The sequence below is a fragment of the Pongo pygmaeus genome, chromosome 10 (assembly GCF_028885625.2).
Source record: "Pongo pygmaeus isolate AG05252 chromosome 10, NHGRI_mPonPyg2-v2.0_pri, whole genome shotgun sequence".
NCBI lineage: Eukaryota > Metazoa > Chordata > Mammalia > Primates > Hominidae > Pongo > Pongo pygmaeus.
The window spans coordinates 15,930,265-15,953,870 of NC_072383.2; the positions used below are offsets into that span (position 1 = coordinate 15,930,265).

General features: G+C 39.1%; 1 protein-coding gene across 2 annotated transcripts in view; it reads left to right on the forward strand.

Annotated features, from left to right (window-relative positions):
- PTPRO (protein tyrosine phosphatase receptor type O) overlaps positions 1-23,606 on the forward strand; it is a 284,178-nt gene that overhangs the window by 144,297 nt on the left and 116,275 nt on the right. For both annotated transcript variants that reach the window (XM_054445142.2, XM_054445143.2), the window contains exon 2: positions 21,925-22,198. In XM_054445142.2, the coding sequence (XP_054301117.1) occupies positions 21,925-22,198 (274 nt within the window). The remainder of the gene's footprint in view (positions 1-21,924; positions 22,199-23,606) is intronic.

Genomic DNA, 23,606 nt, shown 5'->3' on the forward strand with positions numbered 1-23,606 from the left:
TTCTTTAATAGATCTCTCCTTGTTCCCCTTGTAAACCAAAAATAAAATTCTCCGGCCCCAACCGTCTAAATGGACTTCCTCCTCAGCCAGGGCACTCTTAAATTTTAACATGAGACAACGGTTCTTGTCATGACAGGAAGCTGGGGGTCAGACATGCCTCACTCTACCTCTCTGGCATTAACATGAACACAGACTTTAAGCCTGATAAGAAACATTTTACAACCCATTCTTTCTGAAGCCTACTACCTGAAGGCATCCTCTGCAAATAAGAACTTCGGTCTCCACAATTCTTTATCTTAACCCAGACATTTCTTTCTATTGATCCCAGATCTTTACATAAACTCAACAAATTGTCAAGCAGAAAATTTTCAAATCTACCTGTAAGCTGGAAGCACAAGCTCCAAGTTGCCCTGCCTTTTTGGACCAAACCAATGTATTTCTTAAATGTATTTGATTGAAGCCTCACGTCTCCTTAAAATGTATAAACCAAGGTGAACCACAACCACCTTGGACACATGTTCTCAGTATCTCCCAAGGGCTGCGTCACAGGCCATGGTCACTCATATTTGGCTCCGAATAAATCTCTTCAAATATTTTACAGAGTGTGACTCTGTTTGTCAACATCTTCATCTCCTCCACCACTGCTATTTCCTAGTCCAAGTCCTTCATTTATTGCTATAGCTTTTTTTTTTTTTTTTTTTTGACAGAATCTCGCTCTGTCGCCAGGCTGGAGTACAGTGGTGCAATCTCGGCTCACTGCAACCTCCGCCTCCTGGGTTCAAGCAATGCCCCTGCCTCAGCCTCCTGAGTAACTGGGACTACAGGTGTGCGCCACCACATCTGGCTAATTTTTGTATTTTTAGTAGAGATGGGGTTTCACCATGTTGGCCAGGATGGTCTCGACCTCTTGACCTCGTGATCCGCCCACCTCAGCCTCCCAAAGTGCTGGGTTTACAGGTGTGAGCCACAATGCCTGGCCTGCTACAGCATTTTAACTAGTCTCCTGATTCCTGCTTTCTTGGTTTCCTGCTCCCTCAGTTCAGCTAGTATTCCTTTGTTCCCAAAACAAAAGCTGACCATGTTCATCTCATGCTTGGAACACTTTAACAGCCCTAAGGCCCTTTCTGTTCCTTGAAGGTGCTATGCTCATCTTCTGTCCCTAACCACACTGCTACTTCCCATCCCCTCTTGCCTGAAATATACCACACACACCAGCCTCTTTACTTAGCTTAGTGTTGCTCATCTTTTTTCTTTTGAGATGGCGTTTCACCCTTGTTGCCCAGGCTGGAATGCAATGGTGCGATCTTGGCTTACTGCAACCTCCACCTCCTGGGTTCAAGTGGTTCTCCCGCCTCAGCCTCCCAAGTAGCTGGAATTACAGGCATGCTCCACCATGCCCGACTAATTTTGTATTTTTTCAGTAGAGACCGGGTTTCACCATGTTGGCCAGGCTGGTCTCAAACTCCTGACCTCAAGCGACCCACCCGCCTCGGCCTCCCAAAGTGCTGGGATTATAGGTGTGAGCCACCACACCCAGCCTTGCTCATCTTTTAAGTGTCATCTTCACCGTCACTGGTAAAATACTCTTGCTGCCATGGTGCTCTGTCCTTTTAGTCATAATATTTGTTGCTTCTTACTGTTATTGCTTATTTGTAACTTATCTCTGTGAGGGCTGAGACCAGTGTTCCGTGCTCACAATCATGTTCTTGTAGATAACACCAAGTAAGCACTAAAAATAATTGCTTGAATTGCCTATATGAATTCTTGTCTCCTATTTCCATTGTTGATTAAATAATAATAAGCTCTAAATATTGCTTTAAGGAATAGGCATAATTCACTCAAGACATGTAGAAAAATTCCTGGCATATATTATTCACTTAATATATGCTAGCTATTAAAATTGTTATTATTCTTTTCTCTCTTTAATTACAGCAGTCAGTATGGGCTTAATTATAATTACCTGATAACTAAAAATCTCTTTCTCACTTTGAAGCTAAATGGAATGCTTAAAAAAAGTAGATGCATTAATCAATTAAACAAATGCATCAGGTTAATAGTATTTCTTATTCCAATGAAACAAAGAATCATATTGTTATATACTATATATATAACTCATCATATTATTATAAATTATGCACCAATATATTTGCAAAATAATGCATTGAATTATTATTAAATTCTTCTGCAAATGGTCTGTGATTTGTTTTCTCAAAGCTTAACTTAATGGGAAAGGCTTGAGAGAAATTGTCATTTTAAAGAAAATAAATCCTGGATACTTATAACCTAAAAGGAAATCTGGCATGTATCTCTTAATATTCTTAGAAATTACTCAAAGGTTCAGCTTTTATTAATTCATAACTCTTCAAAGTTATGAATCAATAGATCCTAAACTCCAATCTCCTGAATCCAATATTTGAATCTCTGTGGCACCATCCTAGCCCAGTGAATGAACAGCCACTGCGTGGAAAGAGAGAAGATTAAAGCTCTATTAGTTCCCATAGCAACATATGATTTATTAACGTTTTACCTATGATTTTTTAAGAATGCATTCTCTGCAAATCAGAAACAAATTATAACATAATCATAGAAGAAAAAAATGAAGATGGATGGTGGATAAGGAAACAATTGAGATATTTATATTAGTTTCTTTCTTTGTCAAGCATTAAATAATTATACAGGTAGGAGTTATGACCAGAAGATGCAAAATATCAGTCTTATTCTATCACCATTATATCATTCAATATTACTCTTATTCCCAATTTACAAGCTTTCTTCATTGTCTCCTAGCTATTCTTTGTTGTTATTCTTTCTCTCCATCTGATTCCCCCTTCCTCCCTTTTTACCTTCATGCTTCTCTTCCTACTAGCTCTCTTTGTTTGTCCAGGTATTCTTTCATTTCTATAATACAATAATATGGTTTTACCTTAATAACCCAGAAACCAAACTATAATCATAATAATAAATACTCTGACATAGGAGGGGTAGGCTGAGAATATGTGGTTAAAGGCTCAAAACATGTAGGCTGGGTAGATGGATGGATAGATAAATTTACTTTTACAGATATTTCTCAAGTTCCAAACAGTAAAGTACTGTGCTGTATACTGTGATAGATAATAGGTGAGGTCTCATTTTCTGTACTTCGATGGCTAAAATCTCCCAGAAATTTTATATACGGAACTAACTAAACATAGCACAAAGGAGATGGTAAGAAAGAATGCAAAGAGAGGAAGAAGTGAGAAAAAAGAGGCACAGCAGAAGAGAGAAGGGGAATCTTATGCAGGGAGGAGGAAATAGAAATAAAGTAGTTAACAAATGGAAAATTAACATGGACTACAAGAAAGCATGTTTCAGAACTTCAAGCACATTAACATTGGTTTTTTCAAATCATGTGGATCTAACACATGGCCACTGGTGAAAATGCTGCGTGCTATGACTTTATTAAGTTTTTTTGTTTTGTTTTGGGTTTTTTTTGGAGACTGAGTCTCACTCTGTCGCCCAGGCTGGTGCGCAGTGACACAATCTCGGCTCCCTGAAAGCTCCACCTCCTGGGTTCAAGGGATTCTCCTGCCTCAGCCTCCTAAGTAGCTGGGATTACAGGCACATGCCACCACACCTGGCTAATTTTTTTTTTTTTTTTTTGTATTTTCAGTAGAGAGGGGGTTTCACCATCTTGGCCAGGCAGGTCTCCTGACCTCAAGTGATCTGCCCGCCTTGGCCTCCCAAAGTGCTGGGATTACAGGTATGAGCCACCGTGCCCAGCTGACTTTATTTAGTCTTTATTATAAATTGAATAAAACCTTTGTAAATAGAGATATTTTGTTTCTTGTAACCTGTGTGGATTATTGTAAATTAGCATGATATACTTGTTTCAGACCACCAATAACAGCCATCTTATGAACAGAGGCTTTCAAATAATAGGCAAATGTGTGAAAAGAGACTTAAACATTTCTGTAAAGAATTCTATGAAAATTTTCAACATTGTCATTAGAACTTGTACCATTAAAATTTTCTAATAATAAAAATCATTTTTAAAAATTCTTTTAATGATGCTAAATTTCTATTTTTCACTTTTTGAAATACATATGGTAGCAAGCAATAAGAAAATATTTAATGATGACATGCCAATTAACAAGTTCAATATGTCAAGTAAAAGTAATAATGTTTCCTTAACACCAAATAGCACAGCATGATTTATATAAATGCCCATCCTTCCAAAGAATGGAATCCTTTCACTTGGTGCGATAAGTTGAATACTGTCTTTTTACAGCTGTTCACAAAGACAAAGATATTTTTGAGCTTCATTTATAAAACATAAATATAATATTGTTGTTCCAGCCTTCTTGTAATCCAAAATAGCATCAGTGCTGGCTGAACATATTACTCATGCATTGGAAAGTTAGAAATGGTGACAATTTGAAGTTAACATTGTGAAATGAAGATGAATGTGCAAAATGTTCTAGCTATATTCTGTTTTATATGAATAATCTGAACATATTTCTTCTTTATATATTGGTTTAAGAAGATGTTATAAATACCTAACTTGGGGACAGAAGAATTTTAGTAAAGGAGAAGAGACATTTAAAATTACTTCTACGTCTTACTCTAAGAACAATCTGCCAATTAGTAGAGTTGTATGTTTCCAGGTACAGAGCGATGTGTCCTAAGATTCAGACAGAAGGTTGTGAGTTTACAGGAAGAAAGAAACTGATTCTTTCTGGGGTATCCTAAAGGCTTCTCACAGAAAGTGGCACTTGAATAGTGTCAGATATTTGAAGCAGGGACAGTATATTTCAACAAGAGGGAATGCATAAATAGGACATAGACAGGGAAGCAGCCAGGGCATATGGAGACTGGGGAGTTTGGCTATTTAATGGGGTTCATGAAGTTTGTGACAGAGAAGTAGTGGCAGATAAGATGGATAGTAAATAGGGGACTAATTGTGGAAGGTTTTGAGTGCTAAGCTAAGTAATTCAGTTTTTATTTGGTAATGAATAAGAAACCCCATGGTTTTTTTTTCCCCCCCAAGTTTTAAAATGCTGAATACTCACATGATCAGAGCTGGCTATTTATTGGATACTTAGAATGCACCTAGCTATGTTAGGTGGTTTATAAATATTATCCAATACGATCATCACAAAAGTACAGTTGAAAAAAATATTAACCCCATTTTTCAGATGAGAGAACTGAGTCTTAGGCTATGTAATTTGCCTGTGTACAACAATCTAACAAGCTGATTTTTTAATCAAAATCTTTTTGTTCATTACTCTACATAATCCTGTTGTTTTCATAATTCTATTGTTTTAAGAAAATCCTGTTCCACTATAATCCTGTTATGCTTCATAATCTAGTATTTTGAAGAAGATAAAAATAGAAAAGATTGAGACTATGTCAGAGACTATTTTAATAGCACAAGAAGTAATCATTCTGATTCAGTTATGTTTGTCACTAGTTCAAGTAACAGCAAATCTGAGTTACCATGGTTTCTGAAAAAATGCACATTGAAAAATTGTATGATGGTTATTTTAGATTTTTTGTATGATGTTGAGGGTTCCTATGCAAGGGAAATTTTAAATTTCTTTTTTGCCTGTTGGGTTTCTTATGTTATTCAGAAAGTTTTGCAATGCCTGTAATGGGAACTTTCCTAGTAATATGCATTAAATGTAATTTCCACTTTTTTAAACCATCAAAATTAAGCACACAGTGTGTGTAACATCTAAACTATGGCAAGCACCTTAATTACATTTTTTCATCTTAATCTCACAACAACCTTGTGATGTTGGTGTCCTTCTCCCATTTTATAGATGAAGAACCTAAGGCTGAGAGAAATTTTGTCTGTATACGATGCAACCAACATTCACATTCAGCTCTATTTGTCTTTAAATCACTACTGTTTCCACTGCAGCCAATTGCCCTGTAACTCCTCATGTAATAAAAATGACTGATCTTAAAGTGATATTCATATCTCATGATTGAAAAAGAATAAGGAATCATCCGTGGCACAAACCTGAAATGCAGGGAGTGTAGAATCAATGTTAATACATAGGCTTTGGGATCAAAGGAATGTGAGATTAACTCTAATATCCACCATCTTAAAGCTGTGTGGCCTTAGATGTATTATTTAATCTTTCAGAGGCTCGACTGCTAATCTGAAAAGTGCAAATAGTAATATCTACTTCAGGGAGTTGTTAAGAGGATTAAGTGAAATAATGCCTAAAAAGTACTTAACACAAAGTAGGCTCTTAATAAAAGTAAGCTCTAGGTGCATAGCACACTATGCTATTTCTTTGATTCTCATAGCTTCATCTCTGTGTCAATCACTTCCAAATATTAGGTCCAGACCTCTCTTCTGAATTCTGGATCCATGTACCCCATCACCTACTTAGCATCTGTGCTTGGATGCCCACAGGCATCTCGTATTTTGTATATATCAAACTGAACTAATGATGTATGTCACCCTCCCTCCTTCCCTGCTAGTATCTGCTCTCCTGCAGTCGGTTTTTTTTATGATAGGGAGGTAGAGTTGAGAGTGTGTGTGTGTGTGTGTGTATGTGTGTGTGTACGTGTGTGTGTACAAAATCAACACTGTAACCAGCCCACAACTAATCCATTCTTAAATCACTCAGTGCTAAGGGATATGCCTTCTAAATTCCCCCCAATACCACCCTAGTCCTAGTGGCCATCATTTCTCTCCTAGCCTAATGCAGTCGTATCCACTGCTGCCCATACTCACCAACCAATTAGCCACACTGTAACCAGAGGGACCTTCCTGCCCCTTAGTTTTAAGATTGGCTTAAAGTCTCATTCCACTTTGATGGAAATCGAAATCCCTCTTGGGTTTTTGTTAACTTGGTGTAAATATTCATTCTTATAAATTCATCTTCCCTCAGGAGCCAACTTCCACAAATACTGTTCTGTGCCCTAACACCTCCAGGTGAAACTCAGCCCCTTCTACCAGTTCCTTGGATGATCCACTCATACAAAGCATTTGTGAGCATAGCCAACTTTAGTGAACACTGGGATTCAGGGAGACAGAGAACTATTTGCTATTCAGAATGTGAACTCCAATGGTGCATTAGGTATTTCCAGTCTTGAATGTCCTCTGCCCTGCTCACCATCTGGATGTTTCCATTGGCAGATTGCCCCTTCTTCATCCCGGCATCATATCATCTTGGGGGCTCTCATTTTATACCCTTTCTTTATTCCAGATTTCTTTATTCTTTATTCAAATCCTTTGTAATTTGAATCCCAGTTTGGATGTCTGGTTTTTGTTTGCTTGCCTAGGTTCCTCAACTCACACCATCAGTATTTCCTTCTATCCCAAGTGTTTAGTTACCAAGTATTTTTCCAATAAAAGTTTCCACCCCCAATAGGAATTCTGGAGCCAGCAAGTAACATCATAAACTTTTTGCTTCTATTACAGAATGTAAATCAGATCATCCCACACCCCTGCTGAATAACCCATAAGTGGCTTCCCATCGCCTTTAGCATAAAGCCTCTAACTTTTTTAGAAGGGTCTACAAAGTTTCCCATGATGCCTCCTCTACTGGCCATTCAAATGTTATTTTGGTTTCTCATCCACATTGTGCTTTCTCCAGCAACCAGGCCTTCACAGTCACTGTCCTTAGGTCCTGTTCTTTCTCTCCAACTCATCATCAGGTCAACTCTTACCAGCCCATAGGTCTCTGCCTAACTAGCACTTACTCTAGGCTAGAACCACCTGCTAGGAGCTCCTTGATCATCAGATATTTCTTAACAATGCTTTTTCCACTTGCAATTATCTAGTTATTTAAAATAATGTATTTCCTCTCTCTCCACAGACTCAAAACACCACTAGAACAGAAACCAGATTTCTTGTCTTAACTATTATATTCTCAGCAAGAAGCATACAGCAGGCACTCAATTGTTAAAAACTATCTGAAGGTAAACATTGAGTCAAGCATCTGTGTAAAGTATTGCCCTAAATCTCCCTTAACTTCTGGGCTTTAATTTATTCTGCATATATAGGGATCAGTCTTTCAGAAGACCCAGAAAACCTTAGTGAAGGTGGAAGGCTCATTAAACTGTTTGCATTAAAGTTCTGACAATTTTGTTGTTGCTGATATTAACAACCCAACAAGAAGGGGAGTTAAAGGGCAGTGCTTACAAAAGGTCACAAGTGTACTGCCTAAATATGCTGTGAGCTTCGTAAGTAGGCTGCACTCTTGTTAGCTATCATCAGGATTTAATTAACTGGTGTCACAGCTGAATTGACATTTCATGCCTGTGGGGAAATTTGACTGAACTCATCCATTCCAAAATAAATGATTAGCACCACCGTCTTTCACGTTATCTTTCAATAAGTGGGACAGCTACATTTTCACTGCTGGGGAAAAACCATTTTCAAACTCTAAATACTGGTAAGCATGGAAAAGAAGGATGGGAAATAATAAAGTCAGGCAAAATGATATTTGTGGGTGCTTCATTTTATGAAAATAAAACTTGTTTCAGAGGCAGAATGAACCTGTCAGGAACCTCTGTTTTTCATTACAAATTATGCCAGAAGAATGTTGCATAGTTTTGGAATTTGCCTGATCACTGAACTGTTGAGAACAAATGTATTTTATGGGTTCCTGGGTTGTGGGCCAACCCCCTACCCAGTCAGACACCAGGCAAGCACAGCTTCCAGGTCTTTAAACTTCTCAGCACAGTAGGCCCTAAAACTGTTCCCATGGTAACCTTCCATCAAACAGGTGAGCTGTAAAACAGGTGAGCTCAGGCTGTCATTTGCAGACAAAAGGAGAAAAAGAAATACTGGCTGCTCTTGTTCGTGATGCCACAAAGAGAAGTAATACTGATTACTGAATAAATAGACTGAAAGTCAGAATAGTTGTTGAACCAAATAGGAATCATGGTGTTAGTGTCCTGACCAAAAAAAAAAAAAAATACAGCTTCTAAAATGTGTATGTCTCAAAGAAAATCAATGAAAAAACAGATCACAAATTTTGTAGAAACATTAGTTATTGTTTTTGGAGGATCTCCTAAATATCGGGTCCTTGGATGGAAAATTTGCACATGTAATTTCATTTGTCCCTACCCCCCCCCAAAAAACTGTCATAATAAGCTTTTAGTATTTCCATGATTTACCTTAAATAACTGAGGTTCAAAGAATAAAAATGAGAGACTGTCACTTAAGTGGGATTTGAACCCAGGTCTCTGTGTCTCCAAAATTTCTGTTTTTTTCATGATGCTACACTTTTTGAGCATTTATCAAGCATATTCTAGAAGAAGTCAGTCACAGTTTGTGCTGAGGGAATTTGCCACCAATTAAGTACAGATATGAAAGGTAGCATTTGGGAAATCATCTTGGCTCCAGGATCTTACAGTCTGGGGACTGTAGTATAATAGAGTCACAAAATCTGTAGTTATAAGAATTGCCTTGAGTGCTAGCTCCTCCACAATATAATAGGGTAGCCTTGAGAAATCCATTTAATTCTTTGAACCTCAGTTTCTTCTTCTGTGAATTGAGATAATAACTTAATGGAATGTTCTGAGGATCAAAGGAGAAAATATATTTGAAAGTGCTTTCTAAAATATAAAATTTGATATATGACTATTATGCTACATATCACATAAAATCTTGGCACATCTCTTTGGCAGAACAGTTTCTTTTCACTTAAAACTGGCCGGTTGAATTCTTTCCTCAAGTGTGTTTTGTTTAATCTCCAAAATTAGGAGTTGTGCAGAGCTTCCAGCCTGAGTTCATTTTAGAAGTCAGGAAATAATTGCTACATTATTATATATATTGAACTGTCATTTTGCACATGCACGCACATGGCAACTTGATAAGAAAATATCATTTGTGTTTACTTTAAATTAATGCTTAATTGGTGACAGACTTTAGCTATCACCTACACTCTGGTTGGGCCAAGAAAATAGAGTATGATCTAGAAACTGAAGGACAAAAGATGAGCAAAGGTCAAGGAAATGGCAGTGCAAGGAATTCAAGGGCTATAATCTGGCAGCCCACAGCCTGGGGCTGACCTGCCAATGTATTTTCTTTGGCCAGCAGGTGTTTACTTTGTTGTAATTGTGCTTTTTAATGATGCTCTTAAACAATGCATATACCCTCCAGTCTGCTAACATTCCATCATTTGTATCCTCTTACCCTGGCTGCCTCTCACATGTATATTACCTGCCTGACAGCAATTGGGAGTTGGGAGTCCCTTTACCAAGTAACAGGCAAAAGAGATGAGTTTTCTTCATTTTGAAACCATAAAGAATGTATCTGTTGGGAGGCTGAGGTGGGCAGATTGCTTGAGCTCAGGAGTTTGAGACCAGCATGGGCAACATGGTGAAACCCTGTCTCTACAAGAAATACAAAAAAATAAGCAGATTTGGTGTTGCATGCCTGTGGTCCCAGCTACTTTGGAGGCTGAGGTGGGAGGATCGCTTGAGCCCGGGGAGTGGCGATTGCAGTAAGCCGAGATCCGGCCACTGCACTCCAGCCTGCATCTGATCATTTAACACAGGAAAGACTGAGCATGCACTGGGCTCAGGCACCAAATCCTACAGGAGTAGAGAACTGGCATACTCTATCTGAAAGGATACATTTAGGATACATATTTAAAAGTCTAGTATTACACAGCTGGTTGTAAATATTCTAATTCAACAAGCATTTAAGAACCTGCCCTATGATCTTCAGGAAAGTTTCTGGCACACAGTAAGTATGATGTAAGTAGATGCTCTTTGTTATGTCATCATCATCATCCTTATTATCATCATTGCTATTATTATTGGCCAGACACAATTCTAGGAAGGGCAAAGCCTCCTAACTCCTATCTTCCTCTTTACTCCCAAATAGAGGGTATCCCCAGTGTTCTGCTCAGTTTCTGATGCATGCTTGTTGCCCAAAATATATCTGAGGAATGGCTGCATAAATAATGGAAGATTAGAGAGAGGCCATCTCTGGCCTTTGAGATCAACAGCCAAAATCTGCTCTGACAATTTCTGAGAGTTGTGAATAATTCTAGCCAAGTGTCAGAAGGAACCTGGCGAGTGTAGCTCTGGGACTTTGATTTTCCTGAAGGAACTCAAAAGAAAGAATACCCAGGTGGAAAAGGTACCCTGGTAGCTGGACAGGATGTTTAGTGGATGCATTATGTAATGTCTGCAGAGAATCATGGCCACAAGTGCTATGTAAGCACCAAACATCATTAATATTACTATTTAAAAGAACTAAGCAGCCTATTCCTTCCTAGGTGGTAACCTGAGCACAGCAGAATTTTAATAAGTCTGATCTTTTATTGGGTTGCCAGCTGGAGCACTGACCATGCTCTGGATGTACGTCACACAGTCTGATTTGGTGCAACCAGCACTGGCTCTGACTCAGCATCTTACTTGCCTGAACTATTGCAATACCCTGCTTACTGCCTATTGGCCTTACATCAGCCCAGTCAGCCTGTTATTCTGCATACTCCTAATTATATAAGTCTTGCTAAACTGTAATCGAATCATATCACTTTTCTGCATTACAATAGTTCATGATTTCCTTTGGCCTAAAAAATATCCAAACTCCTTAGCAAGGCGCGTCTTGGTCTTGGGCCACCAGCACTCTATTCTGAGCATCCTCCGTTGATCTAAACACTCTAGAGGTCTCTGGATGCTCTTCCCGCTTAACAAGTGACTTTTCTGATCCGGGTTCCCCTGGCAAACTCACGAGCATCTTTCATACATCACTTGCTCCCTGAAGCCTTCCCTCACACCCATCTGCAGGAGCAGAATTGAGGGCTTTCTTGTCTACATGTCTGTGGCACTGCACAGTTCTCTTGTATGGGCCAGGATATTTGGATGCAAATCTTGGAAGTCTAGATCAAACAAATTAAAGAATATGTTGGGATTTATTCACTTGTGTCACCAAACTGCACAATGGCTGAGCTTTTGGATGAGTGTGACCAGGACCTCAGACCAAATCAGGGAGTCTACCACTAGCAACTATTTTCATGGGGCAGAAATTACAAACACTTCAGCTCTGCATTCATACATACTGAAAGCTAGAAAGGAACAAGAGCTCCTTCCCATGAATTCTAGTTTTTAAACTTCAGAGGAACCACTCTGGATGGCCTGGCTTAGTCCATATGAGCATCACAGGAAGGGGACCAGGTGCCATGATTCCCCTAGACTGCTTCAAGGTGCCTGCTCAGACCCAGTGACAGGGTAACATGATCAGCAACCCTCGTCAGGCCCTCATTAGATTTAGAGTGGGAAAGAAGCAGTGTCCCATAAGAAAGTGCAAGCTCAGATAGAATTTCAGACAGGCAGAAGAGTAGGTGTCATCTGGACTGTCATTCAGATTTGATAACTAATAACACTTCAGATCCTAACTGTGTATGTGAGTTTGCCTCTCACTACAGAGTGAGCTCCTAGAGTTCAAGTACCCATCTTACTCATGTGCCTCTGCTCACACCTAGCATGATGCCTGTTGCCTGGTTGCCACTTATCTCATGCTTGTGTGTTATTGAATTAACAAATGGATAGCTCTCCAGGGCTCTGTGAACAAAACATCCGGTGAACGTAATTACAGAATTCTGTAGTGTTTGGAAGTTTGTTAAACAAATGTTTATAGAACCGCTATAATTTAAAAGACATTGAGTGGCTCACGCCTGTAATCCCAGCACTTTGAGAGGCTGAGGCGGGCAGACCACCTGAGGTCAGGAGTTCGAGACCAGCCTGGCCAACATGGTGAAACCCCATCTCTACTAAAAAGTACAAAAATTAGCCGGGCGTTGTGGTGGGCACCTGTAATCCCAGCTACTCAGGAGGCTGAGGCAGGAGAATTGCTTGAACCCAGGAGACAGAGGTTGCAGTGAGCCAACACGGTGCCACTGTGCTCCAGCCTGGGCGACAGAGTGAGACTCCGTCTCAAAAAAAAACACAATAACCTTTGAAATACAACTAGTATTTATTGAGTTCATAGTGTTAGCATTTTTACGAAAGACATTTTATGCTCACAAAAATTCCATGAGTTTCAGGAATTAGCCCTATTTTATAAATTAAGAAGATGAAGTTAAGAGATGCTTGGACTTCCCCTGGTTCTCACAGGTAAAAGGCTACAGAGGCGGAATAGAAACCCAGGCCTTCTGATCTCAAGTCTATTGCTTTGCTCTTAAGCAAGTTGTTTAACCTGTCTGGGTAAAATGGAGATAATAACTCTTGTTTCTAAGGATTGCTGTGAGGAGTAAAAGAAAGAACATATATAAACAAATTAGCACATAGCCTGGCCCAGATGAGGGGATTAATGGACAATAGCGCTACATTTGTCAGTGATGGTGGGAGATTTCCTTCGATTCTGACTAGTACATATCTCCGGCCAGTTTTTGTCCTTGTCCCGCAGCCCAGGGACTCGTCCTGTGTTATTCTCCTCTTTAGTGCTACCCACTCTGTCTCCAGTAGCTTCTCTCCCCGAAGACTGCTTCTAGAACAGGTCACAGGCTCCTGGGCTCCCCTTCTTGCTGAAGCCAAGTGCCCAGACCCCTTTTGCTGCCTCAGTTAGCTGGCCCCACTGGTTATGGAAAGACAAGTACCAAGAGGCATAAGGATATATGGATCCTAGACCTTGTTCTGACATCAATTAGCTGTGTGACATTTGCACCGCTGTTCTCTCAAGCGTAAAATGAGAATGCTGGACCAGAGAAATCACTACATTAAATTTGTTATGTAAAGGAAATTTCAGCAAAAATATTTTTCCTGAAGAGTCAAGCAATACTATTACTTCATCTCAAAAAAAGTTTTACATATTTTTTTACAGTAACCAAATAAATCAGCATTGGACTTGCCTACATTTATCAGATCAATTTCTATTACTTTTAACTGTTCCTTCCTGCTCTACTTCTCAGCAGGGATTACATGCCTGCAGCATACACTCAGAATTTTCTCCTGAACATAGATTCCAGGAAAAGCTAAGGTAAAGAAGACAGAGGAGAAAGCAAGAGCACAGATGACACTTCTTTTAGGCGCACTGCCTAGATCTCACTTGGCCTGCTGTCTTCCCCTCATTAGTCGCACCAACTGAATCTGATTAGCCCACTCTGATTTATTTTTGGCAACCTGGAAGTGCATGGGCCAATGCTTATTTTCATGGCTGATACAATCATCCCCAAAGCTGTCGTTAGCATTTGGAAGATTAGTCCCTTTCTCTGGATGATTTTATTGCCTATGAAGCATCATGACACACATTAGACATATATTTCTTAAACACTTTACAAAATTGAGTCTATTTACTCCTCTTCTTCTTATCACAACCACCTTCTGTTATTGGCTGCTAAAACATAGAGAAAATTTCTTCAGAATTACATATTTGATGCTTATAAACTTATTGTTTTCTGAGTTAGTGAATCACCTGCTGTAATCAACAAGAACTAAAAGCCAGATTTCAATGCTACTGGATACTCAGTGCCTGATTTGTCTACATTTTGCTTTACAGACTTTCCCATTATGCACCAAACAGTACTATCTAGGTGAAAAGTGAATAATAAGGAAATATAAATAAATATTTTCTCCTAAAATTGCAACTTTCAGATATGAAGCACAATATGTATATGATTTCTGTTTATATTTGTGGACAGTAAGATTTATTAGTAAGGATCATTATTTTTAGGTCTTTCAGATACAAAAATTCTGAGATTCCAAATAAGTCCTAAAGTACATTTAGTATAAAAAATTTATCATGAAAAATGAAACACACTTTGGCAAATTTTCCAATAGGTTAAAAGTAAAAGGATTTTCCATCAGCTCTCGGTTAATTTGAAAGCATATTTATAATCGGGATTCCCCATTCACTAAGCATTTCATGAATAAACAGCCACTGACCACCACCAAACTTGCAGCTCCTGGAGGCAGGACTGTGTTTTGGATCCCCAGTACTTAGCAGACTGTGTGGTTCTTAGTAGGTTCTTAATTTGTATCGACTAGATGAGAATATCAATTAGTAACTTCTATCATGGGTATGATTACTCTTTCTTTTCCTCGTACCCAAGTCTTCCCTATCCAATGAGGACATCTCAGCTGTTCCAGATCCCCTCTTGTAAAGTCTGTCTACAGAGGATTCTAAGGAAAGCAAAAAGAAGAGAAGAAAAGATAAAATTTGCAGAGAGAGAAGTTTAAAGAGAGAAGGGCACTGTGATAGGGGAAAAATGAGAAGTTTAAGAAGTATTGCTGGAGACCTCGGGTGCTCTAGTTGATTGGGGTCTAATTTGTTGTTGCTGTGGTGGTGGTGGTGGTGCCAGAATTTTAGAAGTATTTCAATGCTGATGAATTTTTCTTAAGAGGAAGGGAAGATGATGAGGCAGGAGATGTTGAGGCCAACCTACATATTACTTGTGTTCCCTGCTTGATGTCAGCAATGCATTCACCATGAGATGAAGGAGGGCTCTTTGTTTTGCTTAGGAAGGCTAGAGGGAGGGCTCTTTGCTTTCCTTAAAAAATGCATTGTATTCCCCACACTAAAGTAAGCTGATGATGCTAGAGGAAGAATTAATGCCCCTAGTAAAGAGAGAATCCAACCCCATCGGGTTAGCTGTAGCAGCAAGGGTATGGGGGCATTAAGGAGGAACAGGAGTTAGCCTTCAGAGCGTGAGTTGGGACAAAGTGGCAAGAACAGGTGCACCCTTGGGCAAAGTAGCCCACCAGAACAGGGGCTGATGGCTTCACTAGACAGTCAAGTGCTCCCACTGCAATTTGGGTCTGTCCATCATAAGCACACATTGTGCTGATACCCTCCATGGCACCATCACAGGGATGAGAAGGCATCCCATCTACCTTTGAGGCCTGGAACCTCTGGGTGCATGGGTATCTCTTGCACAGCTGTGACCCACCACCACACTATACACTCATCAACAAATGTTCCTCACCTGGCACATTGCCCAAGGCTTGCTCTTGGACTGCTGGCACTGCCCTGCTCCACCAAGCAGGGGACAACCATGACCCAGCTGCTCTGTGCTTCTGATGACCAAGAAAATTGTTCCCTACATTCTCAATTCATTTTTCACACCCACTATTGATTTGACACCTCCTTGGGACACTGACAGAGCAAAGTTGGAGGGTATAGGTACAAGAGCAGACTGCACATAGGGCCACGAACCATTAACAACGCAATACTTCTAGATTTGGTGCAGGAGGCTAGGATGTCTGCAATCATCAGCTAATAGGCTTTAAAAGAAAGTATAGTAAGAGAAAAGAGATCAAGCATCTATGGTAGCAACCTAGACCTTTCTAGTCATATTAGGGATACTGACAATTGCTTCAATTACTAATAGAAGTCTATTAATTTCAAATCCTAGCTTTTGAAATGCTGTGGTTGAAAAATGTCAACTCTCTTTAAAAATATTCTACAGATGAATGAGCCTGGCTTAGTCAGGTCTTAATGTGCATTAGTGTTAATCCCAATTTATGTTATACAGGTAACAATCTAAGATCAAATTTTCTTTTTAAGAATTACGAACCTTTGCGCATGTGTGTTTAATTTGGGTATGGGGAGGGGAGAAGAAGCAGTCAGAGAGTTTTGTTTACCCTATTGGCAGAAAAGGGCCAACAGGCACAGGTCACAACCACAGGAAGGAGGTTAGAGTAGCCTATTATTAAATTTAATTTAATTTTTATTTATTTATTTATTTATTTTTTTTTTGAGACGGAGTCTCGCTCTGTCGCCCAGGCTGGAGTGCAGTGGCCCGATCTCGGCTCACTGCAAGCTCCGCCTCCCGGGTTCGCGCCATTCTCCTGCCTCAGCCACCCGAGTAGCTGGAACTACAGGCTCCCGCCACCACGCCCGACTAATTTTTTGTATTTTTGGTAGAGACGGGGTTTCACCGTGTTAGCCAGGATGGTCTCAATCTCCTGACCTCGTGATCCGCCCGCCTCGGCCTCCCAAAGTGCTGGGATTACAGGCGTGAGCCACCGCGCCCGGCCATTACATTTAATTTTTTAAAATACATACTCTTCTCATCTTCACTCTTCACCTTCACCTTCACCGCACTGAATGTGCGGAAAGACTCCAGGGAGGAACAGAAGATCCCCAACCCCTCTATTCTAGGGATTTCATATGTAAAGCCTGAGATGGTGAGGATGAAGAATAAAAAATTGTTTATGAAGGGGAAGAAGGCATCTGTTGCTACCTTAACCTTCAGATACTACCATCCCCAGCCCGTTTTTGCTTCCTTAGAAAGAGCCCCTGGGAATTAATTTGAGTATAGAACAAGCCCTTCCTCTAGAGGGGCACTCAAATCCCAACATGGAATTGGAAGGTCTGGGGTTAACTGAGGAAGAAGGGGAGAATGGATAGCACCCCAGCCTACCAGGGGAGGGGATCTGCCCTTCATTACTCTGTAGTCAGCCAGCTGGACAGACGGCAGCCTGTGTTTCAATTGCTCCCATGCGAACAATAATTTTTTCGTTTTATGTGTTCTGCTCCCCACTATTTCATAGTGAGCCTTCCTTGTCTCCACCGGAGACACTAGGTTTCTTGATCTTTTCTTCAAAGAGAAGGGAGGGGAGAGGAGGTTGTAGGTTGGGCAAAGCCCATCTCATCTCTTCATCTAAGTCAGAGCATTTGCTCTCCTAAAAGGAACATAGAAGGGATGTTCTCCAAGTTCTTGCTCAGACAGGAGCAGATTTCTCTCCCCCAGCACAGGGACAAGACTGTAACAGAATACACTGGTCTTGATGAGTGATGCCATCAGTACTGGGTAGCAGGGAGGAAAATTTCAGGAGGCAGGGAGGTAGGGCACATCTGGCGCTGGTCTCACCCTGATGCAGAAGCCTAGCCTTGCACTGTTCTCCTCTTCAGATTAGTATGACGATCACCACAGTCCTGTTCACTGTAGCTGAATGTGCGGAAAGACCATGCATCCGTGAGGAAAGGGGTCTTCCCTCAGCCTTGGTGTGCAGGCGGCACACTACTTGAGCCGTAGATATTTTTAAATTCTTTTCGGTTGCGTGGGCTGCATTCTTTAGGACATTGGCTAGGACTAAATGACTGAGGATGAAACCAAATATGCCTATATTGCAAGGATTCTTTCGATTTTTTTTAAAAAGGCCTTTGAATAACACAGAACTATGTTAGGTTCTAGAATTACTTTTCTTGTTGTTTCTATTTCTCTGGTGAAATTTTCTACCCTTTCATTCATTATGAGCATACTTTTAGTTTATTAAGCACAGTTATAATATCTGATTTAAAGTACTTGGCTACATCCAAAACCTGGATTTTCTCTTGAAAATTTGTCACATTTTCTTGGATCTTTGTATATTGACTAATTTTGGACTATTTCTTGAATATTGTGAGTATTATGTTATAAAGACTGTAATATTTATGTTTCATGATTAAACTAATATTTTTGTCTTAGCAAGAAATTCACTTGGTTGGATGAAAACTACACATGATTTCTCATGGGTGGCAGCTTGAACTTCTTTTAGCTTTGGCTGGGCTACCTGCAGCCTGACCTCCCCATGCATGGCTCAGGAATCAGCCTGAGGTTTGGACAGACTTTAGGACCCCCTCCTTTTCAGGATTACCTACTCACTTTCCATTAGCAGTGGTTGCCAAGATTCTCTTATCTTTTGCCTCAGGCCAGAAAGACTGAGATTTTTTCAGAGTTTCAGCTATCTCACACTGAGTGAAGCCTCTGCCTTCTGGCTATAAGCTGATGTAAAAGATGGATGGATGGATGGACGGACAGACAAACAGACAGAGAGACAGACAGACAGACAGACAGATAGATAAACATAAAAATAACTCATTCTGTGCCAATTCTGCCAAGTGTCAACTGCCCTCCAAAATCTCTCTGTTTTGTTCATGATTCAGTCTTTAGTCAGTTGTTTATTTGGTAATTTTTCCAGAGTGTATGGTTATTATTTGCTGGAGAAACAGTCAGAGAGGAACTTGCATGGCCATAACTGAAGCAGAACTTGCAGAAGCATAATTCAAAAGAAAGAAAAGGGTAATGGAGAAGGGAAGGAGCTAGTATTTGTTAATGTATAGTATTTGTTAATGTATAGGCAACACATTAAATACCTTTTCTGTTCTTTTTCTGTTTTCTTGTGTTTTATCCTTCTTGCCCAAACAATGAAATGCTCTTATGAACTTTATGCTAGCCTCGCAATTCCACCTGGACCACTGGCAATATAGCATGGCTCATATTTTGTGTTTGATCCCAGAAGTACATTGCTCAATGTTAGAAACCTGCCCATGTGTCTGGAATAACTGCCTTGATACATTCTCCTAGAATTTTCCTAGAATGCCACAGCCTCACTCCCTCGTATTTTTTCGAAACATGTAATTTCACCAGCATAGCTGAAACCAAGAACTTCCCTAGAACTTAAGTGTCAAAATGACTTTCATTCATTATTGAGTCCTTCACAAGATATTTACTTTGTTTATTACATGGCATAGTCCAATACAGAGACATTTTAAAAGTTCATTCTCAGTGCCTATCTCATATTACAGAAATATGCCTAGGATCACCCACATCAAAAGCACTTACCATATGCCAGGTACTGATCCTAGAGCTGGAGATGCAGCTGGAAATAACGTGCAATTCCTGACCTTAGAGGACTTATGGTCTAGTATGATAAGAATATCAGGAACACAATTTAGTCTATTCAATGTTAAGACAGAATTAACTTTGTTTATGCCAGACATTCTTTATAAGTACTAGGGCCTGTAAAAACTGGATTTCTGAAAAATAAAATAACAAGAAAAAGTCAGTACATTTTTCAGTCTATAAAACCTCTCAGAGAGTAGTGATGTGTATTGTGTGCTTCATTTGGTTGCTGAAAATATGTGAGAAACAAAAATCAATAAGTTAAACTGTTGGTGGAAATGTAAATTAGTTCAGCCATTATGGAAAACAGTATGGAGGTTCCTCAAAAACCTAAAAATGGAACTACCATATGATCCAGCAATCCCACTACTGGGTATCTATCCAAAGGAAAGGAAATCAGTATGTTGACGATTTCTCTGCACTCCCATGTCTATTGCAGTACTCTTCACAGGAGGCGAGATACAGAATCAACTTAAGTGTCCAGCAGAGGGTTAATGGATAAAGAAAAGATGGTGGGTGTGTGTGTGTATATATATATATATATATGTGTGTGTGTGTGTGTGTGTGTGTGTGGAATATCATTCAGCCTTAAAATAAAAAGGTAATTCTGTCATTTGCAACCACGTGGATGAACCTGAAGGACATTATATCAAGTGAAATAACCCAAGCACTAAAAGATAAATACCACGTTTTTCCTCACAATGCTAAAAAAAAAACTCGCAAGTTGCTCCAGCAGAAGTCGTTACTAGAGTCAAGGAAGGGAGAGAGAGGAGGACAGCCAAAGGCTGGTTAAGGGATACAAAAGTATACCTAGCCAGGAGGAATAAGTTCTAATGCTGTATAGTACTATAGGGGGACTGTATTAACACTTATCGTGTATTTTCAAATAGCTAGAAGAGTGGATTTTGAATGTTCCCAACACAAAGAAATGATAAATGTTTGATGTGGTTGATAAGCTAATCACCCTGATTTGCTCATTACACAATGTATACATGTATCAAAATATCACGGGTACCCCATAAAGATGTAAAATTGTTATGTGTCAATTAAAAATAAGAATAATAAAACCAAAATCAATAAATTGAGTAATTTGTTAGAGGCAAATGCCCATATATCATTAATTCAATCAGCCATCCCTCCACTGATGTAACAGAAACTTACCAGTCATGTGTTATGTGTTATATGACAGACTTGGTGTTAAGAAAGTAAGTTAAGAGATGAAGACAAATGAACATGTGGAACAATCATGAGACTGATTTTTTGTACTGGTGACCATGGGCGAGTGACTTAATCTTTCTGAGCTTCAGTTTCCTCAGCTACAAAGTGAGATTAAAAATAACGATACCTATCTCATGAGGTTATTTTCAATATTAAATGAGATGTTTTTATATATGGAGTGCCTGGCATAGTGCCTGGATCCTTGTAGATTCTTAACAAGTTTCAGCAATTTTTCTATCCTGCTATTATAGAAAAGGAATTTGAGGCTTAGTGCAGCGAATAACTTACTCACCCGGGACACTACATACCTAGAAGATAAATTAAACACAAGCACGTGGTACAAAGTACATGAGTCTTGTTTGAGACCAGAAAGAAAGATTAATTCTGCCTCTGGAGTCTGAGACAGAATCAGGGAGGAATATTTAAACCAATTCCATGGATGACTTTTCAGGTATTGTCCATAAATACATATTTGGAGACTTGGAGCAAAGTTTTTAAAAAGTCCATCAACTGCTGATCCTGTAGACTCCTGCAGATCCTCCATCTGGTCTCTTCCTCACTAGTATAGCTTCCTTCATCTTTAAGAGATTATGCTGGTAAATCTTTAATGACAAGGATCAACACCAGTTTCTCAGTCCTGACCTTTTTATAATTTTCAGAACTAGCAGATGAGAGGAAATAGAGGAAATAGCTGCCTTGATATATTCTCCTAGCATCACTCCCTCTAAAGTAAAAAGAGTACTTCTTTGAACCATGTAACTTTGCCAGCACAGTTGAAACCAAGAACTTCCCTAGAACCTGAGTGTCAAAATGACTCATTCATTATTTACTCCTCCACAAGATGTTTATTTTGTTTATTACATGACATTGTCCACAAACTGGAAGCAGCTTTTCAGTGGAAAAAAATCCTCAAAGTAAAACCCTGAGAAGATTATTAATCCTAAGAAGGATAATCTCTTTCTGATTTTCCTTGTGTAACTAAAATACCTATGTAACTCTATTTTAAGAAGTACGGCTTATCATAAACATAACTAATGTTTATGATACACAATAATATGTAAAAGTTATCTTAGCATAAATTTATTGCCAATTATCTGAATATAATCTCCATCTCTTTTTATTCTCTTTCATTCAACAGAATGCTACAGCTTTCCATGTAACTGTCCAAGATGATAATAACATCGTTGTCTCATTAGAAGCTTCAGACGTCATCAGTCCAGCATCTGTGTATGTTGTGAAGATAACTGGTGAATCCAAAAATTATTTCTTCGAATTTGAGGAATTCAACAGCACTTTGCCTCCTCCTGTTATTTTCAAGGCCAGTTATCATGGCCTTTATTATATAATCACTCTGGTAGTGGTAAATGGAAATGTGGTGACCAAGCCATCCAGATCAATCACTGTGTTAACAAGTAAGCATCATGTGTAATATTGTCCCGTTTCTTCTTATTGTTCCCCTGTTTCTTCCCGTGGGGCTCTAATTGACAGACTCCACCCAGAATGGCAAAATCACTTGCCTTAATTCCAAGTGACATAGATTCAAAGTTATGAGCTATATTAAGAATATAGCTTCTTGCTGAAGTTTGATGTTTACTCTTTACCTTGTGATAGCAAAAATATTTTTAAACCAAAAAAAGTAAACCTCAATGAAGTAGTATATTTTGAGACTGAGTGACAATTTCAAACTCATGATTGGACCATGTAGTTTTCTGCTGTATTACTTAATAATGTCATCATAACTTGTTTATTTTTTCCAGAGCATGTATTCTCATATTAAGCAATTCAGTTTGGGGACAATGAACCGATAGTCCTATTTAACCTGCTCGAATTCATGTATAGGTCTTTGGCTGAGAGAGAGAAAAAGATTTATTTATCAGTTGTTATTCCCCACCTCATCTTCAAAATAGCTTTGCCTTCTACTTCTTAAGAAAAAATGCCAAGAAAAAAAAATTACTGGCATTTTAACCTTCATTAGTCCATGCCATAAAGAGTTAAGGCTGACATTGGGAAATTTTTAGGAATAGTTTTAACTCCATGTGATTTTTTTTCACTTTACCCACTGACTTTAATATCTAATCTCAAATTAAGATGTGACTCTACTGTCTATGCTGATCTGTGGAAGAAAAACTGATATCTGTAAGACAGTAGAGTTTATCACTAGCACAATATAATGGCTCAGCAAAGTCCCTTTTGCTTATGTTCTTTAGTGTAAGTTTTGCAACAGCTGCAATTTGTTAAATGCCATCTATGTGTGATTGTTCTGGTGATAAATATGGGGAAAGACAGTGATATTATCTGTTGGGATAAAAGGAAGCAGAAACTACAAGGAGCAAAAACTCAGAACCAAGCTAGAGGACATATTTTTAACACGTCTGTCAAAAATTAATTAAAGTCTCCATTGGCAGAATCCCAGGATCAGTAGTGAGCCCTAAAAATTAGGAATGGCATAGACCCAAGACCTTCAAAGTTTATAGACGTAATGAACAAATCTACTAGTTGAATTAAAGGGAGAACTTACCTGGTAAAATACTGTCTTAAACAAGCTCTAGAAAAAGATGAATTGCAAGTCAGATTTAGGCAGCAGATATAGGCACATAACGCCTACAATACACACTCCTTAAAATCTAAAGCTCTGTCTTACTTATCTTCATAATTTCATAAACACCTAGCCCAAGCCTTATGCTCGCTTAATAGATGATCCATAAGTATTAGTTCAATTTAGTTGAGCAAGTAATAGGAGAGATCCAGGGGAAAAAAAAATAAGGCACAAAGAAAAATAGATTTAGGACTGTAATGACGGTTGCTGATACAACATTTATG